Genomic DNA, 13,009 nt, shown 5'->3' with positions numbered 1-13,009 from the left:
AAGTAGAGCAGAGCCAGAGCTTCCAGGAGATGGGAACAGACCTAAAACCTAGAACAGAAATGCTCACAGGTGCTGAAATACCAACAACACCCAACCCAGCATCCCAAGAAAATGAGCTGCTCCGGGATTCTGGCAAGGATGAGAGTTGGCAATGTGGGCACAGCTGGGTTGGCAGAGCATCCTGACCACCAGCCTCCTGCCAAGTGTTTGCCTGTGCCAGTCAGCCTATGGCAGACACAGCAGCAGAAGGCCACAGTTCATGCACAGAGGCTGTGAATGAGCAACTGACTCTTTGAGGGGCATTAGCCCTGCCATGGGTGAGTGGGGAGGAAGTCAATAGACTGAGATTACTGGAGGAACATAGGGGTGCCTGGTCCCATACAGCCCATAAAACTGGAGGGGTACAGGAAGTGAGTACTAGGAAGATTTTCCTAGTGGAGACACGAGAAGGGAGACGTTCAGACTGGAGGTGGCTGGGGTAGAGGGTCTGACCTACGTGATTCTTTTTTTTTTTTTTTTTTTTTGAGACAGAGTCTCACTGTGTTGCCTGGGCTAGAGTGCCATGGCGTCATCTTAGCTCACAGCAACTTCAAACTCCTGGGCTCAAGTGATCCTCCTGCCTCAGCCTCCCGAGTAGCTGGGACTACAGGCATGCACCACCATGCCCGGCTAGTTTTTTCTGTATATTTTTAGTTGTCCAATTAATTTCTTTCTATTTTTAGTAGAGACAGGGTCTCGCTCTTGCTCAGGTTGGTTTTGAACTCCTGAGCTCAAACAATCCGCCCGCCTCAGCCTCCCAGAGTGCTAGGATTACAGGCGTGAGCCACCGCGCCCGGCCCCTACGTGATTCTTGAAGTCAGGGAGAAAGCAAGATGTTTTGAGAGATGGTGCAGAGCTTAGGCCCAAATTAGAGTATAATAAAGTCAACCTAAGCTCCATTCCCTCTGCCCACCCAGGCTGGTAGAGGCTGCAGGTATCGTGATGGTACAGGCAGTACCTATGCATCCTCTGCATAAACATTGTAATGGCTGGCAGCCGGATTAACTGCACTTGATCATCGCCCACACACTGAGTGGAGATGCGGCTGCACCAGGGACCGCACTGCTGGACCAGGTGCTACATACCACGCTCGAGCTCAGCTTGCTCCTCAACCTTAGCTGCCAAGGCTATGGGGCTGCAGGTCAGGGTGCCCCTCTGGCATCGATCTGCTCATCTATAAGCATCAAGTGGGATTTCAGAAGTGAAAATGCTTGTAAACTGTAAATACCCCATGCTGGACCATTATGGGGGAAACGGAAAGCCAAGACAGGCCTCTGGGGCAACCTGCAGAAAGTGGGTTTTGCTTGTGGAAAGGAAGCTGTTGGAACATGAGAGGATAATGGTCTCTGAATTGTCCTGTACAACTTCTCACTAATTCTGCCCCTCCCTGTCCTCTCCTCCTTCCCCTCCCCTCCCCTCACCTCAGGTACCCTCTGCCCTTTTTTGCTTATACTTTTCCATTTTGATAAAATTACACCTAAGAAAATCAAATACTTGGAACCCAAAATGGGAAGATTGGAAAACAAGACCCATTAGGGAGGCTCTGTGGGTGGTGGTCAGGCCTTAGAGGTGGGGACACCAACACTTCCCTGTGACTTCCCAAGTGAATAAAATGATCTACAGCTTTCAGTTGGAGCAGACCAGTGAATTTTCCAGCTATTGGACAACCAGGAAGAGAGCCTCAAAGCTCTAAATTAATCCTTCTTTCCTGCTCTATGAAAATGGTTCTAGAGTCTAAATATTTTTCCTTTGCCAGCTGGTACAATGTTAGTTTTTCAGTAGAGGATACTGGAGGAATATTTCAGGAGTAACAATTGCTTCCCAGGTCTAGTGGGTCCAGAACATGGCTTCTCCAAGAGTTGGCTCTTGCTGTGCCTAGCAGCCAGCAACACCCCATGGCCAGTAGCTTCAGGCTGTTTCACAGCAGAATGCCTCTGGTGAGCATCTCCCATAAACAGCTTTCCCAGGCACTCTAGAGGGTGGAATTTCTGTAAGTTCTAGAAGGCAGATTTCTGGCACATTCCACCAGCATGGCATCACAGCAACTTCTCTGTCATTCAGTGAGCCATAGCCATGCCCTTTTCAACAGTCTGTATCTCAGACCTGGGGGATAGGGCTCTTCTTTATGTGCTCATGGGTATCAGCTGCTACTAGCATCTGCTCTTCCTATATGGTTTGGAGTTCTCTCTGCCTATTAACCAATTCCTCATTACTCCAATCCCATTGTGGGTGATAACTCATTATATTAAACTCTACCTGTTGATATTACTGTGTCTTTTCTCTCTCCTGATTGGACCCTGACTGATATCGACAGCATGGTGGTGTGTGTAGTGGTTGGATGGGATGGCTAGTTTTAGAGGTCTTATGACCTACATCTCCTTCAGTCTCTATGGAAAAGCAAAGACCACAGGAGGGCCACTGCTATATGATATAGGTGCAGGCAGGGAGGAAGGGGACTTTGTGCTGAATACCTTGTGCCTGGAGTTTGATAAGTGTTTAGAGAATGAATAATTGAACCAGCACTGGCCTTCAACTTGTTATCAAACTTTAGGGTTTCTGCAAGACCCTTGCCCAGTCTTCCTCACAAGTGTCCCAGAAACCAAGGAGAGATGTGTTCTAAAATCCCTTCCAGCACTCATTTTCTCTAAGCAAGGGTATTATGTAATCTGACTGGTATTTCAGTGCAGACTGACCTGGCGGGATGAGAGACCAGCGACAAGAAGATCAGTCAGGAGCCTTTGTGGGAGAGAAAGTCTAACTAAAGGTGATAAGGAGTAAAAAGGAAAGTATAAAAACAAAACACATAGTGACTTTTCTCAGAGAACCAGCCTTTGAAGTAGGATTACTAGATAAAATACTTATACTAAAAAATTATTTGTTGTTTATCTGAAATTCAAATTAACCTGGTGTCTCAGGTGTTTTGTTTGTTGTTTTCCAAATCCAGCTACCCTTCTTTGAAGAGGCACCTGAAAGGACTGTGGCCTAACTCAGGGGCTTCTTGTCCAGATACTGGGCCATCAGCCTCCAAGCCCTTCTCTAGCCCAGGCCAACATGCTGTTCTCTCTTTCCACTACAGGTCTCAGGGACCTGGACCCTTTTCCTTTCCTCTTCAGTACTGTCACTACTCTATCCCCTGGGCTTCCTCTTCCCAAGGCCCGTGAAGCAGGTTGTAGTTGCTGTAGCTGCTCCCTTCCTTGCCTCTTACTCCCAAAATAAGCCCCCAGGCTCTTGTGAGAGTTTTACCTCTAATCACCAGGGAGAGAGATTCAGAGACGCAAACACAATCAACAAGAAGTGTACAAGGCTTTAAAAGTTATCATAGTTGGGGTCTCAGGTTTGTAGCCGCTGATTACCATTCTCCCACAATGACTCAAATGCCTTATCCTCCTTTAATCCTGAAGATGAAGCTCAAGGCCCCTTTAACTCTATGGATCCCCTTGCCTGTCCTCCAAGAGCATTTCTGCACACACATCCTCCCCCACGGCCTAGGGAATTGTGAGCCACTGGAACACATTAGAGCATAAGGGACATATGTAAACTTCCTGGAAGGAAAACCATGAAAAAGAAAACTGAACTAAACTAAGGAAGCTTTTTTGAGGGAAGAAAATATGGAAACACATACAGTTTTTTATTGTAGTAAAATATGCACAACATAAAATTTACCCCTTTAATCATCTTCAAGTGCACAGTTCAGTGGCATTAAGGACATTCACATTGTATACAACCATCACCACCATCCATCTCCAGAGCTGTTTCATCTTCCCAACTGAAACTCTGTACCCACTGAACAATAACTCCCATTCCTCCTGCCCCCGCAACCGCTGGTAACCACTATTCTATATTTTATCTCCATGAGTTTGACTACTCTAGGTAACTCATGTAAGTAGACTCATACAATCAATATTTGTCCTTTTGTGGCTGGCTTATTTCACTCAGCATAATGTCCTCAAGGTTCACCCGTGTTGCAGCATGTACCAGAATTTCATTCCTTTTTAAGGCTGAATAATATTCGCGTGTAATTTTGTACGTATTTAGTGCCATTAAAAGTATACTCTTTAGAAATCTAAAACTATACCAGGAATACAATCTGGTTTTCTCATGAAGTTAACACAGGAAGGCTGTGGACAACCGGCGATATTAGCATTTACTTTCACCTTTGGAGAAAACAGAAAGTATCCACTCCAAAAAGTGGTTCCTTCCCTCAGCTCCCGAAGTCTGGAGATTTTCAAAACCTGCCACAAGACCTACAAAGAACTATTAACAACTCCCAGAGGGGTCCAGAGTTCCGCCCTTCTCCCCGTCCTGCTCGCACCAGAGACTCCATTTCCCAGAAGCCCCAGCGCCGGCTCGGAGACGGCTTTTCCCGCGCGCCCCCTCGCGGCGCGCTTCGGTGCGGCTCCAGTTCCCGGCGGCCCTCGCGGCAGGTTCCGGGCCTCAAGACAGTTCGTGATGGCCAGGGCTGGTTCCGCCGCCGTGTCCGGGGCAGGGACCCCGGTGGCGGGGCCCACAGGCCGCGACCTCTTCGCCGAAGGGCTCCTGGAGTTCCTGCGACCGGCCGTGCAGCAGCTCGACTCTCACGTCCACGCCGTCAGGTGACCGACAGGGAAGTTGGGGGCGGGACCAAGAGAGGTTCTAGCTGGGACTAATAAATTCACGAACCTCATTGAGGCGAGGAATAACCCGCGGAAGACCGCGGGGTTGGAGGGTTGAGTTGAGGCCGGTTTCTCTCAGTACTTGGGAAATACGTAAGGGAATTAGTTTCGTGAGCTCGGTTAACTGCTTGACCGTGTAGGCCTTGTACCTCTTTGCAGAGAGAGCCAGGTGGAGCTCCGGGAACAAATTGACAACCTAGCTACAGGTAAGCGAGCCTCCCCGTGTACCCGGAATCCTCCAACTCACTTTCAGGACCTTATGTTTTGCCAACCTCTGGGCTGGGTTTCTGTCACTTGCTGCCAGGACATCAGGGCTGCCAAAGGACTCCTCCATTCAGATCTGTCTTAAGTCTATAGCGGCTGTGGCCCATGTGGGTGCAAGAGCGTTTTCCATCCCCTTACCAGCCTTTTTTCCCTGAGAACGAGAGATGAGCCATTAAATATTAGTTGCACCTATTTCCATCCCCAGAATTGTGCCGTATCAATGAGGATCAGAAGGTGGCCCTGGATCTCGACCCCTATGTTAAAAAGCTACTTAATGCCCGGCGACGAGTTGTCTTGGTCAACAACATTCTACAAAATGCTCAGGTAAAAGAATTTCCTACCAGTGGTGATTCTTTGCCCTTTTATAGGTCTTCAACACAATTAAAGCTACTGTCATTTTTTAAATCTTTGGGGGAAGAGAAACTCACTATTCTCATTCTCAATATTCAGTTGCTGTCATTTACATTTTTACATATACCTTAAGAATGGCTTTGAGGTGGAGCCTAAGATACTTTGCAGCACCCAGATGACTTAAACTCTTAAAGCCTTTCACAGCAGTTATTAGATGCCAGATCTTCCTTGTCTTATAGGAACGGCTGAGGCGGCTAAACCACAGTGTTGCCAAGGAAACAGCCCGCAGGAGGGCAATGCTGGATTCAGGAGTTTACCCCCCTGGTTCTCCAAGTAAATAACAGGACAGATGAGTCCATGGCCTCAGGATAGCACAAGTACTGTTCCCCACCTGCCTTGCTTCAACAGACATGCAAAGCTTCCAGGAGACAATCCCTGTAGACCTTGGGACATTAAAAAGGCAGCCCTATGGTTTGTTTGAAGCACTTAGTCTTACCCATTTATGTATGGGCCTGAAGAAAAGGGGCCCTGTGTGCAGCTGGACTGAGGTACCCAAAGGACTTAAATTAATTGCAGCTCTTGCCTCTTCCATGAATAAGCTGAGACCTCCACATTTTTTACAAGCTACATATTAGAAGCCTGCCTTCTTCGAGCCTAGTTAACCACAGTGGGGCTTCCTTTGTTATATGCCTGGGTTACATGGGCCTGTGCAGCATGTCCTCTACCTGTGACTTCTCATTTTCCTTTGTTTACACTGAGGATTTGGAGGAGAGGGCAGGCAAAGTCAAGGTGAATGACCTCTGTCCAACCTTTCTTTTTTTACTGCACTGGCTTGAACATAGTAAATAGCAGTGTTGCTAGAACCATTTAATTCAATAAATGCTTCAACAGTATTCTGATTTACTCTGGTATACGGAAAGGTTCCAGGAGTCCACTTTAATTCAAGTACAGCTTCAAATTGTGATGTTAACTGTTTATAATTAAAAGACTCAAGTATCATTTTCAATGAAGAGGATAAAAAGCAAAAGGAAGCAAAAAAAAGGTTGCCACATGCCAAGGAAAAACAAGACCAAGAGCCCTACTAGGAAGTACTTTAATCGTTTTTCTTAGAAAAAAATTTCCAGACACTAACAGTTCACAACATTTCAACAATAAAGTACTGGTTGAGGGGTTTTCAGGAGTTGGGGATTCTAAAATATTAGGAAGAAATGTTGGTATCCTGCTTCATTACAGATGATGGCATAGGCCATAAATGCAAGACTTCTGGCTGCTAAGCCAGTATCAAAACCCAGTGGAATGACACTTCCTTCTAGAGTTTATTTTCCTTCCTGTTGTCTTCCCTATCCCATGGAAATGCCACCATATAAAGCCCAGTAGCAGCTAGCTTAGGCTCCAGTCTTCCCCTTGGGTAGGAAAGGAAGTGAAGGTCACTCCTGAGTTTCCATGCTTTCTTCTTCTTCTCCTTGAGGTGGTTCTTCTGTATTCTCCTCCTCTTCCTCTCCTTCCTTCTTCTCTGGTGGCTTCTCATAAGCTTTTTCTGAGGGTGTCACTATCACTCCATCCCAAGTAGATATTTCAGAAGCAAGATCTAGGAAAAAAGGTGATTTTAGACAAGTACCCAGTTATGATTTATACAATGGAAATATTAAGAGATCTAAGTAGTGTACAGCTTCTTTGTAGACCACAGAGTACAGTAAGAAACCCCTGACCCACAGTGGACACTCACAGCTGGCATCACCCTCCTGGCCAAGGATCTTCCTAAAGCCACCATGTGAGAGGATTCGGACCAGAGTCTGAGCCGTGTAGCAGACCATGTCCTGAAGGAGAACAAAGTGAGGGTAAGTTAGCAAGGAGAATCAAAGTAGTATCTTATTTGACTAACATCCTTGTGAGGAGAATTTTAAATCTCAGGACCAAAGTCTTTGAGAACCCCCAGATCCCTGACCACCCCCAGATGCCTGGTCACTAAAGACCACATTCCCTTTGCCTTCTACCAGAAGTATTCAATAGAGGGGCAGAACAGACCATTTCATAGCTGTGCCAATACCTGCTGTTCCAGCGTCATTACTGTGTGTACTCTGAAGTTGCCACTCTCACAGGGGTCAGTGATACCCACTGAACCTGGCAGGAACAGTCCTGCAGCCAGAATCTGCAAACAACGCCTGAAACACAGAGAGATGTTAAAAGAATGCACAAGACATCTTACAACCAGCCCTAAACCCAAAGAAGCATGCTGTACCTGTATGCCACGTTTAGGGCCAAAGGCTGTCTAGTGGGGTTGTTCATCACAGCATAATGACCCTAAAAAATAATAAATCTGGTATATGTGCCACCAAATTGGCAATTCTGTCTTCAAACACACTATTAATAAAACTTTAAATCATCCTGAGGAAAACTGGTCAATAAAGTCCAGCCAAAAATTCTGAAATGGCTATTTCTCTCCATTATCCCAATAATGAAATGATTAACAGTAATGAAAAGTCAGATACTGTAACTCAATAACTACTCATTAAACTAAATACTCAAAAAAATCCAGCGAATAAACGTTGAATCTTTATTGGATTACTTGTCCACCAATGAATGTTCTTTTAAGCTTCACTGAATTTCAGATTCTGGTAGGTTTTAGAGCAACTACTGCTAAATAGAGATAATCAGGAACTACAATTGCCCTTCTTTACCTACCAGTAGGTCAAGAATCCAGGGTGTAAGGGGCTCAAAGCCAGGAAAACGAATCCTCAAGTCCTTCAGCAGTCTGATGAGAACTTTAACTCTGAAAGCAAGAGTGACCCAAGGTTTAAAAGTAACTAACATTGGCCAAGCTAGGTGGCTCATGCCTGTAATCCTAGTGCTTTGGAAGACCAAGGTGGGAGCATTGCTTGAGACCAAAAGTTCAAGTCCAGCCTGGGCAACATAGCAAGACCCTGTCTCTACAAAAAAATTAGCCAGGCATGGTGATATGCCTGTACTCCTAGCTACTCAGGAGGCTGAGGCAGGAGGATCACTTGAGCCCAGGAGTTCAAGGTTATAGTGAGCTGTGATCACACCACTGTATTCCAGCCTAGGCAACAGGGTGAAACCCTGTCTCAAAAAAAAAAAAAAAAAAAAAAAGTAATAATATCATGTATTTCCACACTCCACACCTGAGGTAGAGTAAAGCTGACTGACTACACTATTTCCAGAACTACATGTTGTTTTCCTTCTTCCTTTCAATCTTAATTTGCTTGCTAAAGGTAAAAAATCAAAATCCAGACAGAAGATCATAGCCAAAACAGTTCTATCAGAGGTAAGTGTGGGGGTATCCTGCTGGTCACTGCAGTTAGAAAGGTTACCTTAATTCAAAGTCAGGGAGAGACTCACGTGGACTGAGAAGCATTTTCCTCAAACCAGCGGGCATGTCGGATGGCTGCTAAGGCACTCTGTAACACCTTTATATCCACTAGAAGACAAACATGAGAGACCAAGATCAAACATTATTAAGCAAGCAATTCAGTCCTACTGTCCAAAAACTTGGGAAGGAGAGCAGGATAACTTAGCAATTCTTTAAACCATCCTATGTTCCTGAGATTAGCAAATCACTTATCCAGAAAACTCACTATTCCTAACCCAAACCACATCTAAAAACGTGCAAGATTCATGATTTTCTCCAAAAGCCTATCCCCCCACATAAATATTTCCTCAGTCCTCTTTAAGTCCTTCAGCTGCTTTCCTGGCCATCCTGTCTGAACATTTCACTAGCAAGCTGGTAAAACTATTTCCAAATTACATAGAAAGAACAAAGTTTAGGGTGGTAAACTTAGGTCCTTCAACTCCCAGAAAGCTTCATGTAATACACCCAAAATACCATGTTTTAAATTTCCCAACAATGGAAAAAAAAAAGAACTAACAGTGGAGTTCTGGGTCCAGTTTTCGGAGATTGGGTGGCACTGTTGTAATGAGAATCTTCACTGTAGCATCAGAAGAACTGATTTCAAAGCCAGTTTCATTGGTCAGCATGGTCAAAACTGAAATAACAGAATAATCAAAAGCTGTAACTCACACTTCTGTTTGATAACCAAAGTTAAATCCAGCATGGGGGTGGGGGGAACAGGTGGGTTTTTAGAAATAGCAACAAGAGACTGTTCCTTCTTGGATCAGTCGGCTCTCTACCATCTTCGAGAGTGTATTATACTTTCTGTACTCTGTCTTTAATAAGTGTTTTTTGGGGAAAAAAAAAGGCAGCAATAGAGAGTCCACAATGAGAATTTAGAATACAGAGCTCTAGAAGTAAGGGAGATCATATGGGTTTTATACACCTGAGGCCCCTGCCAAAAAAAATTTCCACAACATAAAGCTCTGCATTTACTCTTCCATTTACCTGACTTTTTTGCAAATGTACCTAAAATTATAGAACCTGGTTCCCAGCGCAACGAAATACACATTCAGCAACAAACACAAACCTTCAGAAGGATCCTGCGCTCTTAGGCTTTCCACAACTTTGTTCCCCAGGGCAGCAACAGCTTCCACTGGAGTCAGAGAAAAGGAGATAATGAATGTTCAGTGGCACAGTGACATTTTGGGCTGGATAATTCTTTGTTTGGAGTGGTAGGGGGAGGGTCTGTCCTGTGCACTATAGCTTATTTAGCAACATCCCTGGCCTCTACCCTCATTTGATGCCACTGTACCCCCTTAGTTATAATAACCAAAAATGTCCCCAGATACTATCAGATGTCCCCTGGGGGGCAAAATCACCTCCAATTGAAACACTGCCCTACAGTAACCTGCCATACACTTTCAGACACACACTCCAGAGTTTGTCCCTTCACCCCAACACACATTAAAAAAATACATTTCCCATTTATCTTCCAAACATCCTTTCTCAAAAGAAGTTTAGGCTTTAAAGATCCCTAGGCCCTAAACCCAACTACTATGTTCTGTTCCCATGGCCAGAAAGAGGTACACTCACATGTTGGCAGAATCTTTAGTATTACTACCAGGTCAGCCACATTGTGTCCTGTTGTCATTGTTCCCTTTTTATATGATCCTACCTGTCGAACTTCTTCAATTTGCTGTTGGAAAAGGGATTTCAGGAAAAAAATTTAGAAGGAAAAAAGATGCCTAGTTCCTTTCAGAACTCTGTTACAACACAGCTTCTCATTATCCAGATCTGGAAGTAGCAGAGGTGAAATCATATCCCCAAAACACCACATGAAAGCCTGATACATCATGGCTAGTCAATAACAATGATAAAAGTCTTGTCCCCAAGATCAGCACTACAAAGGAATTCCACTGTACTTTCCCATTTCAGGCTTGAATTTGTATAATAGGCAACTGAAAAATTAAGAAACAAGAGCCAAGGAAACTTCCACACTACCAAGACTGCCCTTTCCTAGTACTAAGTCATCAAAAACTTACCACTTCAAATGTTCCTGGAGCCACAATCAAATTGTCAATCACGTTGTTTATTTTTGTAACCAGAGAAAGGATAGAGGCCTGAAAAACAGCATGAAACAAAAATACCCTATGAAAAATTGTAAGCAACTTCTCAGAGTCTGAATATTTTACCCTAATCCTTTACACACAAGCTGACCCAATACTGACATAGGATTTTGAAAACACTTCAACCCTCTGGCCTTGAATATCAGAAGAGAACAGCTTTTTGACACCAGGGATAGATTCCCCAATAAAAATAGGAATGCACATGTAATCTGGTTATATATTCACCTGGCTGTCTATCTCCATCCACAATGAGAAACAAGGAGAACAATTAAACCCTCTGTGGAGTTTAGGCTCTAGTAACACTATTCTTTTTTTCTTCTTCTTCTTTTTTTAATCTTTACTATGAGAACCTACTAACACTATTCTTAACCTTACCAAGAGTTGTTCACTTTTCTACCTTTCTTAGAAAAATCTCAGGAAGGGAGCCAAAAGAACATACCTGTTCAGCAGAGTTGGGAGCCAGGTCCTGATTCCTCTTCAGCAGGGCCTCACTGAAAGAAGTTTCATCAGGTGCTGGCTTCACCCGGGGGAAGGCCATTTCACACTAAACCAGAAATAAACAACTACATATTATTTACCAAAAATAATATACAGGAGAGATTGTTTTTTCTGTTGCTACAACCAAAAAAAGATTGAAAACAGAAAATTCTACACTGTTTTTACTCCTAAGATGTTCAAACAAGGATACAAGCTAGAAGGGACAGCTATAATTTAAGCTCTCACTACCTTTATGTTAAGAGATAAACCAAAGATACAATTAATTGTTCAGAACAAAGATTACAATCACTGCCAACAGTAGCAAAGGAATTATCATCCCCACTCTGCTTACACTGTTTCTGTATGTAAAGCAACACAATTGACTCAAAATCTCCCAACTCTATTCACTAATCCCTTTTCCTAATCCAGCCACCATTTGACTTCATTAACAAGGAGACACTGGCCTCCATTTCTACATCTATAGGTGAACAGTGGCCAGGAAACATATATTAACCCAAGGTACTCACCAAATAGAAATCAAATGGGATATGTGGCACAAAGGGCCTGAACCTAAAACAAGAAACAGTCCAAATTATTTGCCACATAAAATCAAGCGAGATGTGTATAACACAGCAGCAATTCTGAAAACATGTCTGTCCTACAAAGGAGGCTGGGGGTGGGAGGTGGGTAGGGTTTCACTCTTACCATAGTGGGGCCAAACTCACTTAGCAAGAGAGCAGGAAAAGACCATAGCTGGCTCTCAGAACAGCAAGTAACGTTAGTCCACTCCAAACTCCTATTTAGATGTCTGAAACAGAAACTAACTGCAGAAATACAGAAAACCGGCACTCACCCTCCTCCTGGGCCACCTCTGGAACCAAAGCGCCCACCACGACCACGGCCTCTGTCACCCCTAGAAATGCACAGATTTTATTTTGACCTCATTGAAGGTACATCCACCATACTGGCCATATCGAGCTGGCTACTTCCATCGCTCTGAACTTCCCTACGCAAGCCAAGAGCCCCCCACCCGCCACTTATACTTCTCCCCATTCCAAATGGTACCCAGCTACACCCCGACGACCTCTTCATTCTGGGTAAGTTCATCACAACCGCAAGTCAAGCAATAAGGGGGGTAAACACTGAGCCCCTACAAGAAATGACCCATAATCGTGGGGCACGCCAATCCTATTACTAACGCTTCGGAAGCTAAAGTGATTGTTCATTTCTTCATTAACGTAGTGCATTTATCGAGCATATCCTCTATGTCAAACACTTGGCATCGAGGATGAATGCTGCACGTTCCAGCCTCCTCGGTCTAGATGGGGCGATGGGGTGCTGCTCCTGGGAACTGAGGACACCCCCTCGTCTCAACCCTCAGATACTGAGGTGCCAAACCCGCCTCCCCACTCCTGGGCCCCACCCCCAACCCAGGCCCAAGTTTCCCAGCCTCTGCCTGCCTCTGCCTCCCCCACTCTCCCAGACCAGTCGTGAGGTTTTGGCGAGCCCCCAGATACAGGGCGCTTTAGGTCCTCAGACTTCTTTCGGCCCACCTTCCCAAAAGTTTCGGTCGAATACCTGGAACCTTTCGACCACCTTGATGCCCTTACCTCATGGCGCCTTAAATCACGAACAATGGAGGCCGCACCAACCGCCCCTTTCCTCTGAGGTGCAGACAAGTGGAGAGCGTCTTGCCGGCGTGTCCCAACAAAACCTGGCGCGATTGGCTCCGGCCTTGCTCTGCCTCTTGT

At 44.9% G+C, this 13,009-nt stretch overlaps 2 protein-coding genes across 2 annotated transcripts; one reads left to right on the top strand and one right to left on the bottom strand.

The window, feature by feature from the left end:
• The first annotated feature begins 4,409 nt into the window (after window positions 1-4,409).
• On the top strand, window positions 4,410-6,194 carry SNAPIN (SNAP-associated protein). The gene is made up of 4 exons (XM_012658655.1): window positions 4,410-4,631; window positions 4,851-4,897; window positions 5,161-5,279; window positions 5,546-6,194. The coding sequence occupies exons 1-4, from the start codon at window positions 4,489-4,491 to the stop codon at window positions 5,645-5,647; spliced, it is 411 nt and encodes a 136-aa protein (XP_012514109.1). The 5' UTR covers window positions 4,410-4,488; the 3' UTR covers window positions 5,648-6,194.
• Window positions 6,195-6,381: 187 nt separating this feature from the next.
• On the bottom strand, window positions 6,382-12,979 carry ILF2 (interleukin enhancer binding factor 2). The gene is made up of 14 exons (XM_012658654.1): window positions 12,869-12,979; window positions 12,112-12,171; window positions 11,786-11,828; window positions 11,221-11,325; window positions 10,698-10,775; window positions 10,249-10,351; window positions 9,743-9,808; window positions 9,191-9,307; window positions 8,664-8,742; window positions 7,989-8,076; window positions 7,546-7,607; window positions 7,354-7,468; window positions 7,033-7,123; window positions 6,382-6,894 (listed from the first exon to the last, which is right to left on the bottom strand). Exons 1-14 carry the CDS (start codon window positions 12,871-12,873, stop codon window positions 6,734-6,736), a joined length of 1,173 nt encoding a protein of 390 aa, XP_012514108.1. The 5' UTR covers window positions 12,874-12,979; the 3' UTR covers window positions 6,382-6,733.
• Window positions 12,980-13,009: the final 30 nt, after the last annotated feature.

Source organism: Propithecus coquereli, unplaced genomic scaffold, assembly GCF_000956105.1.
Source record: "Propithecus coquereli isolate 6110/MARCELLA unplaced genomic scaffold, Pcoq_1.0 Scaffold59, whole genome shotgun sequence".
In the NCBI taxonomy this organism is placed as follows: domain Eukaryota; kingdom Metazoa; phylum Chordata; class Mammalia; order Primates; family Indriidae; genus Propithecus; species Propithecus coquereli.
This window is presented reverse-complemented; position numbering and strand designations above follow the sequence as displayed.